The sequence below is a fragment of the Actinia tenebrosa genome, unplaced genomic scaffold (assembly GCF_029948245.1).
Source record: "Actinia tenebrosa isolate PJP-AT-01 unplaced genomic scaffold, QUT_ActTen_1.0 PGA_scaffold5__44_contigs__length_20552954, whole genome shotgun sequence".
Taxonomy (NCBI): Eukaryota; Metazoa; Cnidaria; class Anthozoa; order Actiniaria; family Actiniidae; genus Actinia; species Actinia tenebrosa.
The window spans coordinates 3534121-3549283 of record NW_028292582.1 but is presented as its reverse complement, the minus strand read 5'-3'; the positions used below and the strand labels follow the sequence as shown (position 1 = coordinate 3549283).

The window sequence follows — 15163 nt, the reverse complement described above, 5'->3', positions numbered from 1 at the left end:
AATAAAATAAGATGATCTAATTAAGGGGTTCAATCATGGTTTAGGGAGTTTGAACGAATGCCCCATAGATCCACCCCCCTTAGCTTGTCATAACCTTGTTCAATTAAAAAAAAATGCTTCCATTCAAATTTTATTTCGGATACTAATTCTTATTAGTCTTTGAACTATTTTAGGTTGAGTCAGTCTTTACAACCGTTTTTAAATTTGTAAAATAGTTATCTTAATTCATAGTTTTATGACTGTTGATGAAAAGTTGTTTTTAGCATCCTATTTTTAGTCACGTAAATATATCTGAATGAGATGTTTTGTTTTGTTGAAGAAATAGAAAACGCGCGCGCGTGCTGTGTGCTTGTCATAAAGCACGCAGGGGTTGGCAGAACACGAGAGAAGTGTTATCAGAAGCACTCCGCTACACGTCGTGCTTCTCCTAACACTTCTCTCGTGTTCTGCCAACCCCCAAGTGCTTTATGACTGCACACAGCACAGCAAGCAAGTTTTTATTTCTTTTATAAAATACAAATTACAATAATAGATAGGAATGACGCAACGGAAAGTGCGCGCGCGTGCAATGTGCTCTCATAAAGCACGCGCTCCAATCCAATCAGAACGCGACATTCATAACAGTTACAGTATTTTATAATGTGCACGCGCAAGAGGCACGCGAACAACGAATCGTTACTGTTTTAGCAAAATGAGGTTGTAACAACGAAACTAGTTTTTTTTTAAAGGCTAAAATACACATAGTGCGTATAAGACAATAATATTGAGAAAGTGAGAATTCACTAGTTTAAATTAAGACTATTATATCTGAATGTATTTTATGATATTGTCTATTCTATTCTTAACAATTTATTAAAATTATTTCTATCTTTACTTATTATTTTTTCTTACGTTTATAATTACATTTAATTTTACTTGTGCACTCAAGTCTATTTTTTCGTTACGAGGGACTTTAATTTATTTTTAGCTTGCGCTTAATGTTTTCCTATTTCACGACACGTGTTATTTCCTTGAGTATAAGATGATTTGTTTGTTATATCCATATTCATGTGTCTTCTCATGCGCAACCATTAAACGAAGAAATGATACTCTAGGGAATGACACGTGGTCTGAAATGGGAAAACAATACGCCCAGGATAAAATCTATTAGCTTCTAAATTTAGATACTCAAACATTCCCATCATGCAGTACTAGCGGGCTACCAACGTTACACGCACACCATCTTTTGGGCGGAGGGTCATTTGTTCCACTGCCTTGAGTTCTTGTCCTGGCAGAAGCTTGATCTTGAAACTCTGAATCAGACGAGCCAGAACTAGCTTGGTTTCGAGCTGGGCAAAGCTTGAACCGATGCAATTGTGCGACCCAAGAGAGAACGGGAAATAGGCGTAATGTTCGATCTACAGAAGTCAAGAAAGAAATGAAATGAATACTCTAGTGCTTCAGGTGCTTGTCTCGAATCATAATACCAGTCTGTGCATTAAAATTCAGGGCATAGTTATCAAACCCTGAAATAACCTCTGGGCTAATCAAAGTCAGGGCACGGCTAACTCACAGATTGGACCCTGAAACAACCTCAGTGCTGGTCTAAGGAGGGCACGGCAAACTCACAGATCGATACCTTGAAACAACCTTCGGGTGGATCTAAGTCAGAGCACGACTAACTCACAAATCGAAATCAGGGATTGAGCTTGTTAGGCTTTTGCGGAGGGTGGAAAATCGGAGAATCCAGAGAAAAAGCCTTGTCTCGAAATGCAAGGGATAAAACTAACAAACTCGACTCACATGCGATGCCGAGTATAGGAAGCCAACCCTAGGTCCCACAAGTGAAGTGTACTACCGCTACGTTACACATGGTTCCCAATATCGTGAAACTAAAAGCATTTATTAGTGGCGTGCAGAGATAGTTGGAAAAAGCCCGACGGAAGAATAGATGATTTGAATAGGTTGCTATCAATAGACGTCACTTCCGGTAATAGCCGCATTTTTAATGGTTTGTAGAATCTTGGAGGTTGTTTTGATCTCTTGTTTTCTGGTTTCATGTTTTAGAAATAGTCAAATACAATAGTTTGAGTACTTATTTTGACAAGTTTTGACTTAGCATCCGCTAGTTGCCCCCCAGTCAACCGCTTGTTTGCTCCCCAGTCAACTCCAAAAAGTCACGTGATTGATAGTAAGCAATTGAAGAGATTTAATACCGTACCTTAGCTTTATTTTCAGCATTAAAGCGTTCAGGGTCGTATTTCTCAGGATCATCCCAGTACTTAGGATTATGTTGAAGAACGTGGGCATCGCACATGACACTCGTGCCAGCTGGTATGACGTAACCACCAAGGTTGGTGTCCTCTTTCGTCACGCGCGTGATCGCTGGCTGTGGTGGGTGAAGGCGCAGGGCTTCTTTGATCGTTTGGTCTAAGTAAGTTAGCTTGGACAAATCTTCAGTGGTGACACTTCGGCGAGAGCCAAGTACTTCGTCTATCTCAGCCAATACTCTAAAAATGTTAGTTCGTTAATTGCCACATACAATGGTACCTCTATTAAGTGGCGTTTTAAGCCTTTGCCCTGTGTCCGCTCAATAAAGGGTGTCGAAGCAATAAAGGTTTGTTTGATAATAATTTATACAGTGTTACCTAGATGTTCAACGGACACCTTGCGTGGTGTCCTCAAAACAAAGGTTTGTCTTGCAGTAGATATGGGAAGAAAATTAGTTCAGGACCGTGCTGTCTATTTAGTGAAGGGTGTTCACTTAATATAGGTGTTTTTTCACCAAAACGACTGGGGAAAAGTGCACTTTATATATTCAGCACATTTGAAGACAAGGCCTTAGTTCCAAACTGGTGGCAGATCCATGACTATTATAAGGGGTGGATGATACTTAGAAAGACAGTACCTTCCTCTCTAGATTTTACATTACTTGCCTATTTTTTAATACTCAAAAAAAAAAAAAAAAAAGAGCACTGTCTTACTACCCAATCCTAATATTGAAAACCCAATTAATGGGTGGGTTGTCAGCATTCCCAAGAAAGTCAAAAGACAAAACCATGGCGGCCATTTAGGTGCCCTTAACAATGAATACTAATAAGAAACCTTTTGTTAAATGGCACCAATGCTCCCTCGATAGACTGTGATGACGTAACGCACAGTAATCCCTTGAGAGACTGTGATGACGTAACACACAGTGCTCCCTCGAGAGACTGTGATGATGTAACGCACAATGCTCCCCCAAGTGGCTGTGATAATGTAACGCATAATTTAAGAATACTGATTGAAAGAATGAAGAATGGTTTTCATTGCTAAGAATGCCTAAATGTATTAGATTAAAACTCAAATTTTAAAATAAACTTCTTAAGTACTTACTTCTGTTCTACTTCTGGGTGGAGTAGAATTCCAAGCAAAGTGAAAGAAATGTGATTTGAAGTGGTTTCTTGTCCTGAAAGAAAACATCAACACGTTCAGCCATATTTCTTCTACAGAATGGCAAGTTGCCACTTATACCATATGATCATGCAAAATTAACTTATATTATATAACTCGGGGTTCTTCCATGAGGTTCTCTCCACAACCGGGGGGTACTCCGCCAGGATTTGGGTAGGGGTGTTCCACTGGGATTCTGAAAGGGGTACCCTGTTTATGACAAAAAAACTCAAATTCGTAGACCCTGTTTATGACAAAAGATATAATTTATTGCTCTGAGTTCCTGTTTCAATTATCATGTCATCTCGCGTATCGCTTTTTGAAGACCATAGTAACCAGTTTCGGTCAATTCAAAAGTAGAAACCCTGAATATGACAAGAAACTCAGGAAAAAATTTGGAACTTGAGTGAAATTGCATACCCTGTATATGACAAGAAGCTCGAAAAACCATACCCTGTTCAGCGGATCATCCCCATATAGTCCATACATGGGAGTACTCCCCCCGGGTCTCCACATGCACTACCACTACATTGCATTTGTCCAATATACAACACTTGACTTCTTGTTTTGCAGCCCCAGAATGACCTCTATTTTTTTTTTAATGTTTGAATAGCCAACTTTTGATATTCTGGTTGAGTGGTCAAGCACAAAACATTTAAAGCCAAGGCTCCAAGGAATTTAATCATTATTGTGTAGTTCCAAAAACTATGCATACCCCCCTCAAGGAGGAATTTTTTTAAGACACCCCCTACCCACCGGAAATTCCAATTGTCTTCCATACAAACTCAGTAATTTTTGTTCTTTCTCTGACCCCCCTACTCTTTGGAAATTTCAAATTCTTCTGTGGGGTGGGTATGGATAATTTCTGGAACTACACAATATTCTTTTGTTTCACCAGAGTCTCGACTCGGATCAACCAGAATATCAAAAGTTGGCTTTTATAATTGTAAATTTACCTCCTACAATAAACATGATAAAATGATCAACCAAGTCATCCATAGTTGTAGTGGGATCATTCTCGGCAATCCTAAGAATGTAGGTCAAAATATCTGAATGACTGTCCTCTTGTTTTTGAACTGCGTCCATCCTTGCCTGGATTACACCTTTTGCAGCTTCGCGAAGGAACTTCACTGATTTTATACACTCATTTTGGTAAGGATAGGTAGATGGCTGAAAGAACATGAATGGCCTTCGAAAACTCTGAACCAGTCCCTCAAGAGCTATTCTAGTGTTGGTGGGGATTGGAGCATCAGGTGAATCAATTGCATTGACGTCAAGATCATATGCCACCTACAGTACAAGATTGTATGCAGTAAATCAGTTGCTGCAGGTAGTCTAAGAATAATATTAGATGCAATGGAACCTAAGTTGGAAAAAGCCACGGACAAGGAGTTCTTAGAATTCTTGGGGTGCAGCCACGACTCAAAATCCCTTGAGAAATAAATAACTATGAAACCATGTGGGTTGATCTAACAAGAGAATGTACAAGTTGATTGGAATGCTTTGTTATCATCAACCAACACGAGAGCTATGATGCAACATGCACTCCAAGAATAAGTGTTTCCAAGTCGAAAAAAAACAGAATTTGGAATTGCATCTTTGTATATTAGCAAAGAAGCATAATTTAGCAGTGCTCTAACATACACCTGAAAACTTAATGCATTTTGAAAACACAAGGACTTGTATGAAAAACGATCAACCTTGCTTTAATTTTATCAGTACATTTTAAATGCTTGTAATTTTTTTCTGGGATGAGGTGTACTATCCAGGATTTTTGTTTTAGGAGGGGGATACCCTTTGCTTACAAACTTAAACACCAATAATGCATAAGATATCAGCCCATCAAAGGGGGGAGGGGATGATGCACTACCCCTGAACACATCCCCTTGATCTGTCCCTGCCTTACTACTTGGTGCATAGAAATATTTCAGAGAAGGAGTCTTAGTTTACCTTCCCCACCACATCTAAAGCCAACCTGACCAGCTCTTCTGACATCGATACCTCAGTTTCGCCATCAGCAAGTGTAAGCAGCTTATTGAGAAACAAGTCACAACTCTGATTGAACTGATCCATCAAGCTTGCAATAAACTTATGATGAAAGGCAGGATTCAAGTGAGCTCTTTTCTTTTTCCATGACTGGTGGTCCACCTCAGACAGCAGACTTCCACCAAGGAGTCTTTGGCCAAACAGATTAGCAAAGTGACTGTAGCCAAAAGGATCTTTAGGTAAATCAAGTTTGATAAGGACTTCCTTGACAAGAGCAGCATCCGAAATCATGACAACAGGGCGATGGAAGAACCAGAAGACATACAGAGGGTTAAACTGAATTGCCAGGTCAGCCCAGATTTGGTGGATGATGACTTTCTCTCTGGTTCTTCTCTTTTTTACCATCGGCATGTGGCCACTGAAAAATCCATTCCTCTTTGGTCCAGGGAGGTGGTCATACTTGGCATGTTGTTGATACAGGTACACAGTAAAAACAACAAGACAAAAAAGAGGAACACCAAGTAGGAGGTAAAGTATTGAAGCAAGAACAGCCATGCTGACGATAAAAATATGCAAGCATACATAAAGTAAATCCAACTTACTACAAATTTATGCTAATGGAACTGAATGCATAACACCTATATAATGATGGTGATAGACGACTTTCATAACTCAGTTTTTTCAGATAGAGAAAATGAAGCCTTTTTACCAGAAACTATTAATGCTATCTGAGAAAATACTTCACGAAAAACTATTTCCAGAAAATTTTGTAGAATTTGACTGCATACCAAAGAAGTTATGAAAGAACGAAAATAGAGAGTTTTGTATGTATTTATCATTGGAAGCCTTGGTGGCCTCCTTTTGGTGCATTTTCAAAACTTCAAATGCTCACATCTTGTAAAGGATTTATTAATTTAAGTAGAAACTCACACGCCTTATCTAAATCAACAAGATCAATGATTTAAAAACATTGATTTTTGATGTTTATGCAAATTAGCAGCAGCCAGTTATGAAAGTTGTGTATGATGATGATGATGATGATAATGATATACATTTATATAAGTATAGGGGACAAAAAACCATGAATCTATCTACAGCATATAGATTAAAGGCCCTCTGTTAGGGGTGAATTTTGACAAGCAACATGGCCTTGAAAGGGTGACACAAGAGCCACAAACTAGCAACGAACATCAAACTGACTGCTTCAATGAATTACCGACAGCAAGGCCCTGCTAGGGGTAAATTTCTGACAGCGACACAAGTATTTTCTGAAAATGCAACATAGGCAGTTGTTAAATTCAGACTGAAGACATGGGTACTTTCCCTAATAGGGCCTCAGATAAGGATCTATCCTTATTTTGAAATAATACTTTAAAACTCTATGCACGGCGATGCACGGCTATTAGTTATATGGTTATTTATAAATGTCAACCTCGTCAAATAAGCTTTTTGAATTTTCTCAAGAGCATTTGAATTTATTATTTTTTCTTTCTTTTTTGACAACTAAAACTTATGCACAGGGATGGTGGAACCGGGGGGGGGGGGGGGGGGTGGGGGCTTTAGCCCCCCCACTTTTTGTGAAATTTTAATACATTTTCACTAAACTCAGCCCCCCCACCTTGCCATACAATGTCACTATTAAGCCCCCCCCCACCCCCCCCCCCCAATCAAAAAACTGCTCCGCCGTCCCTGTAATAAGTTTATTAGATCTTTTGCTGTTTCAGATTCTTATAAACAGTCTAAGCTATCAATAAAAGCCAATAAAATACACAAAACGGGACGACAAACTCGATGGAGATTCGATGTTTTAGCTGGTTTCAAGATGGTTTCAGGTCGTTTCAGGCCGTTCTTTGTTTTAGTGACTACCACATTGAAGCTGTATTTATTAACTGAAAACATAATTATTGTTGGGCTAATATTACAATACCGTTAAAATGTTCTCACCTTAATGACAACGATTACTGAAGCTTCTATATACGACCATTCAGTCTTAACAAGACTTGAGAGCCACAATAATAATGTGAGATATTAAAATCTTCACCTCGAAGGACACTGCTCTCGAACAAACGTGCAAAATATCATGCACACGATTGAGATTCGGAAACTGGCTGATGGTTTGCCTGTGTTATTGTTTCCACAGGCAGCCCACGATCGTATTTTCGGATGTCACTACCCCCAAAAATCCTCAACAATAAATAGAAAAAATGTTTTCAACTGTATACCCTCCACCTGAAATAATTATAAATTATTATTAGAAAGTAGAATTTTTGTAATAGTAAGACTATGAAATTTTATCTTATAAGTTCTATAAGATTTTTTTTTTGTCTATTTCCTATCTTCAAATGCTTTTGTTTTAGTCTTTTCGCTAACATACTAGCACATGATTTTCTAATTAGTAGTGCCCAGGGTTTATTGGAAATATGGTTGTATTATGGGATTAGTTACAAAGGATACAGTGAAAAATATTGTGAAACAGTACTATGTAATTTACCAATTGGCACTTAGATTGCACATGGTGTAGCTGATGTTATGGTCACAAAAAAGTTTGGACATTGTTAATGAATTGTTGTACAAATGTACTGAAACTCCATTATTTATTGACCTTATTTGCCTTGATTCCATGATGCTTATCCCAAATATCAACATAGTTGTAAAATTGTAAATCATCTGATTTTAGAAGCAAAATATCTTATCTACTTTTGCAAATTGAATGATAAACCTCTCTCATTAGATATCTAAAGCAAGATTAACAAGGACTTATAATATCGAATTATTTATTGCGAGATAAAATAATAGAGTAAAGTATCACTAGGAAAAATGGAATCCCTTAATTACCAATTTAATTAATTAATTGTATTAGCCGCACCTTACTATTACTTCCACTATTATTATTTCTTTTCCCTCTTCTTTCTCTATCATATTTTGCTTTAACTATGAATATAAATATATATATATTTTTTTGTTTTGTACTTGTCTATCTTATTGTTAAATGAGTGTAAATTTTTATTTAAAAAAAAAAATAATAATAATAATAATAAAATGATGCTTATCCCATATTGTAATATAATGTTTCATTCTTGTAAGATTTTTCAAAAATCCTTTAGAAAGCTGAATGAATCAAATTGATAAACTTTACTTTTGTACAACAAATGTACAGGGGCTGGTTGTAGGAAGCCTGGATAGCCCTATCCAGCAGATAAATCCTTATCCAGTGAATAAGATGCTGTTATCCAATAAATTTATCCAATGGATATATTTTCACAAGATTTATCCATCGGATAGTGCTATCCACCCTTCGTACAACCGGGCCCAGTTTAACAATGACCCCTACAAACTTTTTGATGACTGTATTAACACCATTAAGTACACCATGTTGAACAAATACACATTGTACTATTTAATGTTTTATTTAGTGCACACTCTATTAAAGTTTTTGATTAGAGTGCATACAATGTAAGCTTATCTGTTAAAAAGTTAACTAACAAAATTGTACAAATTACTGCAAAGTTTTGTAGGTCTACGGTATGCTGATGTCTACTGAAATTGCTAATTTTTGCAGTTTTGTGCAATTTCTTACAATGTTTTTAATGGATATATGGTATGCACTCTATATAATATTTAACAAGTTTGCATAACTCTCTTACATTTATAGGTACTTTTATTCTAGTTTACATATTAATATATATTAATTGTGGCTCCAACTAAGATTGCAGGACCTTTGATGATCGTTTAAGCCATCTTCATTTGAAACTAGAGCACTGAAACTTGATTGTACTACCATATATCTCTGCAGTTTGTTTATATGTAGATGTCAAAGACCAGTATATACTATACTACCATATATCTCTGCAGTTTGTTTATATGTAGATGTCAAAGACCAGCATCAGTGTTATTCCATCGTATCTTCTTCATTACTGATCTCTATGTCTTTTACACCATTTATCATATTCTCATTCATATGATTCTGTCCATGATCAGCTGTGTCATCAGATGTGTCGATCCTTTCAACGCGAGGGACATCACTAGCTGTATTCATTCTTTCAAGAAAAGCATTCAAAAGTTTTTTGTTTAGATGATCCGTTTGTGTGATTTCTCGGCTCGCGTTATCTTCTATTTCATTGCTTGATATTTCCGTCGATTGTGTAGTATCGCTTATTTGATTATGTGGCTTCTGATCATCGTTATTTTGCTTATTTTCCATAACTTTTTACTATTTTTCTAACAGTTTTCCAACTATCTTTTACTTTTTCCTTCGGCTCAGAATGTACAGCGGTTTTCTTTCGTTTTCAGTCCCACACGGCAAGAACAACGCGAATTCTTCCAAAGGGACTGGCTACAGAAAGATTTTATTCAATGAAAGGGAATGAGAGAGAAACGGAGGAGAGAAAAAGGGCAGGGAGATGGTACTAGTAAGGATTTAGGAAGAAAGAAATGTGAATGACCATTCCAAAGCTAATTCTTGCAGGATTTGTTTTATGGAGTATATAACATAAGTGACTACATTAAAGATCAAAAATTATAAATTAAAAATTACACTCCATTTTGCATATGATGAACAATGGCTATTAGTTTAAAATTGTTGCTAAAAACAATACAATATTATCTTTTTAAAATATTGGTGGGAGGGGCATGCTATTGCTTTTATTATAGTAGGCTAATATCAAGATTCAATATGCCTAATACCAAGAAAATATGAACTATGAGAAGGAATCACCGTGCCCCATCATGTGCACACTGAAAATATCATCCAATGATTATCATTTATTTGATCGTTTGATTTTCTGCACGCGCATAGTACGCGCGCGCTCTACGCTGTTTGCTAACGTTTTCTAGTGCATTTCTTCACAGGTAGCCCAAGTTTGGTTTCTGTGGTGTCCTGTTATAAGGAAATGTATGGAGATTCATCAAAAATTTCAATAAAATCATTGAAACGTGAAATAAGGCCTCGAAATTTTACCCGATCATTGAGAAATAGCACTTCTTTGGCTCTGCGTGGTTATTTTTTGAATTTAGCCCGTTTTAAGATTTGCTCCCCCACCAGAAACCAAGCTTGGGCTACCTGTGATTTCTTATGTTCAAATGTTCAAATCTGCCCTCAAGATGACGATGTAGGTCGAAGACTTTGGAAAATAAATGTAAAAATACTCCAGAAAGTTGAACAAATTACCACTTCAATTTTCTGTCGTGTTTGCCAAGCTTTCGGCGTGTACAGGGCAATAGGGGGAATACCTTGTCTTAGTTCATTTTCTGTTGCTAATAAGGCATACCACTGAAAGTGAATAGGTGTGCCGAGAGACTGAAATTTTATGGTGGATGTATTTATACCCTCCCCTCAACAACAACAAAACATGTACACTAAAATACACACTATCCAAGTCTCTCCCTCCATGAGTTCCGAGGTCCCTTCTTCATTCTAGCTATTTTTACGACCAAAAGACGTTGGAACAGCAAAATTAGCTAACGTATCAACGATTGCTGAAGGTAGAAACGCGATAAAAGCTAAAACACTTGCAGTTAGTCCAACTAGATAACGATCACGTGGTGCTTTTGACGTCACTGCAACTTCCAAGGCCTTCACTACCATGCCTATGTCATCGCTTGCGGTTGAAAAGGTATTACGTAAAGCTTTGAAAGCTAGAAAAATATCAAAATAGAAAATTTTAAAAGATGTAAAAGGATAATAGAAATATGACTCAGGAATTCGTCGCCTCGGAGGGTTGGTCTAAATATAGCCTTGGCAATTTTATACACTTTCTTTCTTCAGTTATGTAGATAAGAAAGGGGACCTTGTCCCACCAAAAAATTATTATACAAAGGGGTTCCAAAGAAGCAGATTGAGACCTGATTACGAACGGCACAGGAGGTTCGCTCTGTTTAATATGTACACAGTCACTCACACGCCTCCCCCCTCTAGTGAAAAGGATATATATATATACACTCGATTGCAGAAACGTTGTAATATACATTTATACATATATCTAATTTATTCAGTATATTTAATGATATGCAAAACAGAAAACTCGCTTTATTTTATATTTGTTTCATTCAGTGAACGTCAAAATATTTTATTCTTGTGTTTTATATCCTACAGATTATAAATCAATTGATTTTGAGGGTTAAAAAAGTAAAATTGCAATATGCATCTCATTAGGTATTTGTATAAATGTATAAATCTATACTACAACGTTTCTGCAATCGAGTGTATATATATATATATATATCATATCATATCATATCATATCATATCATATCATATCATATCATATCATATCATATCATATCATATCATATCATATCATATCATATCATATCATATCATATCATATCATATCATATCATATCATATCATATCATATCATATCATATAAATATATATATATATATATATATACAGCCATTTGCAAAAATTATGGCCGCTTCCATATATATGTACAAGTATATCAAAAGTATATCAGACACGGCAAGATATCTTTCTTGATATTTTTTTTTCGGAAAGCCCAAGTGATAGAAAACTCGAAAAAAATATAAGGGATGATATCCCATAATTTTTGATATGCTTTTTATTTGAGAGCTCGAGAGACCGTAAGTACAAACTTATATAGCTTTGCTCTGTGCCGTCTATCGATGCCAATCTAGTCGGGGAGCCATAAAGCTAGGGCAGATCATCTTAATTCATCATTACCTTTTCCTCTGTATTCGTCATCGTAAACGTCCTTTGCCTCGTCACTCAAATCTTCCCACTCTTTATTCCAGCTTATCTTCATGTATTCTTCATTCATTAGGGGTGTTTTATACCCTGATGGTTCAATGAGTATCACTTTAACCCCAAATGGTTTCACCTCTCTTCTTAGAACGTCCGAAAATGTCTCGACTCCAAACTTGGTTATGCAATAAGCAGACATGTATGTAAAGGGCATTCTCCCTGAAACAAAGCATCGCTCATATTTTAAAGATAAACAAGGGATGAACACGGAGCGTGAGTGTCTCCTTTGGACCATGTGTCTCTTGATTCTGTTTAAACTCTCGCCAATAGCGCGCGGGGAGGAAGGGGGGTTGAGGAGGAGGGAGGCGGGGAGCTTTGGGAGTTATTATCGGAGAATCAATGGGGAGAAATGTCAATGGGTTTTACCCATCCAAGATGTCTAGGAGAAAGGGAGTTGGGGGATATTTTAATTGACTGATTGGCTACGCTGGCTTATGAATTACTTCAAGAACAACAAAAACGTCAAACAGTCTGATTAACCAGACGCATTGTTCTAAATCATGCAGTGCATGCTAGCTACAAGTGTGCTGCATTATACTCGAAAATAAACACGTCTTTTATATTACCTGCGATGCTAGAAAGATTAACAATGCGCCCCTGGGCCTTCCTAACCAGCGGTAGAAACGTTTTAGTCATGTCAATCACTCCCCAAAGATTCACGTCTGCAGTGCGTTTGAACGCATCCAGCGGTTGCCATTCAACAGGTCCTGGTATGAATATACCTGCATTGTTGATCAAAGCCCACAACCCTAGAGAGAATTGAATAATCAGATCAGTACCACGTACCATCAAAATTACTCTTTATCGCTTCTTATTGAGAACCCAAGATAGCATTATAGGTCGAGATAGAGGTTTTGCACTTTCACGTCCCAATGCCCATAATACAGCTTGGACTGCCTGTGGTTAGATGGCAGAACAATAAAATCCCTTTGCTCTCGGGAATTAAATTCTTTCTTATGTAAAACGATTGTATCGTTCCTCTCATCCAACATGGCTGCCATCACATGATGGTGTAAAGCCTCTTTTGTTAGCGTACAGATTTCTGAACATGGACTTTTCTTGTATATTGAGGAAGGTATTTAAAGTGCTCCTCCCCTTGATGCGGCAAACCTCTAGGACACACCCTGGTGCTTCAATATCCCCTTTGCTAATTTTCTTAAATTTTATATCCTGTTTTAGAATAGGGAAATGCAATATGACCTATAATGACTACAATACATTTACGTTATTTATTTGTACGTATTATAGATGTAGTTCTAGTTCTGTTTAATCCTTCAAATTTACTCGAAGACTTAAGCTCGAATATTGAATATCGATCGGATATAGGTTAGGAATCATTGATCAACTCATTCCACATAGCCAATCATAGCTTAGTGATTATAAAGCATATATTTTTGAATGACAACTGTATTTAAACTATCATAAATATATAGCTAGTTATACTAGCTCATGTATACACTTAATTGAAGAATCGTTGTCGGGTTCAGAAGCATAGAACATAGAAGCTGAGACCGAAATGGCACATGCGAAGTACGTTAATTAGATGCATGCTGTGACCGGCGACCCGTGGCATCATCCACTGTTTTTAATACGCGTTTGGCATTATAAACCGACTGCATGGATGGCGCAAATGAATAAATTATAATATAATTATGTCATTTCCCATGTGCCATTTCAGTCTCAGCTTTTATGTTCTATATTTCTGAACCTGACAACGATTCTTCAATTGAGTGTATGTAAACTTATAATAGCATAAGCAAATAAAGTTGTCTTATCAGTTGTTGTTCCGCCCGTAACTGACGTACGGTCTGAGAACCGATATGGCGCACAAAATCATTTTTGTATCATAACGGCTGAAACGCTAGCCTCCTTTGCAGACTTTATTTGTGTCGGTCTTTAATCCCTGTGGGGGAGGGATAAGAGACCGACACAAATAACGTCTTCAAAGGACTACTGAAACGCATGAAGAAACGTGTCTGTATGTGATGTGCACTGACGTCCAGTCAACAATGACGGCACGTATAACGAATAGCTACGACGATAATAGCTCGTAAAGAGTCAGTTTCGCATTCTGTTAGTCCCGCTTTGAGCATCAAAACAAATATTTTCCCATGGTCTTTGTCGGTGTCAACTTCGTAGCTCTTTGGTGTATCTCTGAGTATAGTGATAAATTCTTAAAAATATATTCTTACCAACATCCTTGGGTATAAAACGATTGACCTCACTATAAACCTCTTTTATTTGCTTAGTTTTAGTCACGTCCAGTAGAAAAACCTTCGTCCTCTGACTGCATACTCGTTCTAAGTCATCTTTGCCTTGTGTGGTCAGACATGTAGCAATGATCTGGAACCCCAGCAAATCTAGCTCGATGGCGGCGAGCCTGCCAAATCCTTTGTCACAACCTGTTATTAGCACAAACTTTTTGCTAATATTTTTAACCTTTTGAAAACTTAGACATTTTCTCACCACAATGTATACGAGTAAAAGAACTGCAGGAATTAACCACAAAAGGCATGAAGTACACTCCGGCTTAGTCATGTTTGATTTGCGGGCTGAGCTATAGCGTATTATTGCGCGCTTGCGCAATTATACTGCTACGCCCCCAGATACACAAACGTCTGTAAATTTGTTTATTTTCAAATCAAGTTTTCTTAACACCTGACATAATGAATCTTCGTAGGCTTGCTAAAGTAATGGTACTCTTTCAAGTGCTGGTATATTGGTTTTTCACTCAGTTTAATGTTAAATCATTCGAATTTGCGGCCGCTATTTTGGCAAAGGGTCTATTTCAGGGTGTCCGGAAATACCTCACCACATTCCGATGTCTCATTAAAAACAATATAAAATTAATACTATAATAATAATAACTTTTCACAATGGGAATTTCAAAAGCCTTGGTGTTTTTTTAAAGTGCTTATAAGCCTTTACACAATATTTTCAGAGTTGATTCTTTAAATAGTGAATAGTTGATTGTGAAAATAATTCGTCATTTGAACGTCAGGT

General features: G+C 37.1%; 2 protein-coding genes across 2 annotated transcripts; both read right to left on the bottom strand.

Moving 5' to 3' along the window:
• Positions 1-117: 117 nt before the first annotated feature.
• Positions 118-7500, bottom strand: LOC116301076 (cholesterol 24-hydroxylase). The gene is made up of 6 exons (XM_031710075.2): positions 7342-7500; positions 5362-5953; positions 4368-4701; positions 3355-3427; positions 2201-2489; positions 118-1397 (listed from the first exon to the last, which is right to left on the bottom strand). Exons 2-6 carry the CDS (start codon positions 5950-5952, stop codon positions 1191-1193), a joined length of 1494 nt encoding a protein of 497 aa, XP_031565935.2. The 5' UTR covers position 5953; positions 7342-7500; the 3' UTR covers positions 118-1190.
• Positions 7501-10138: 2638 nt separating this feature from the next.
• LOC116301075 (retinol dehydrogenase 7) lies at positions 10139-14734 on the bottom strand. The gene is made up of 4 exons (XM_031710074.2): positions 14353-14734; positions 12727-12909; positions 12080-12319; positions 10139-11031 (listed from the first exon to the last, which is right to left on the bottom strand). Exons 1-4 carry the CDS (start codon positions 14696-14698, stop codon positions 10811-10813), a joined length of 990 nt encoding a protein of 329 aa, XP_031565934.1. The 5' UTR covers positions 14699-14734; the 3' UTR covers positions 10139-10810.
• Between the last annotated feature and the right edge of the window lie 429 nt (positions 14735-15163).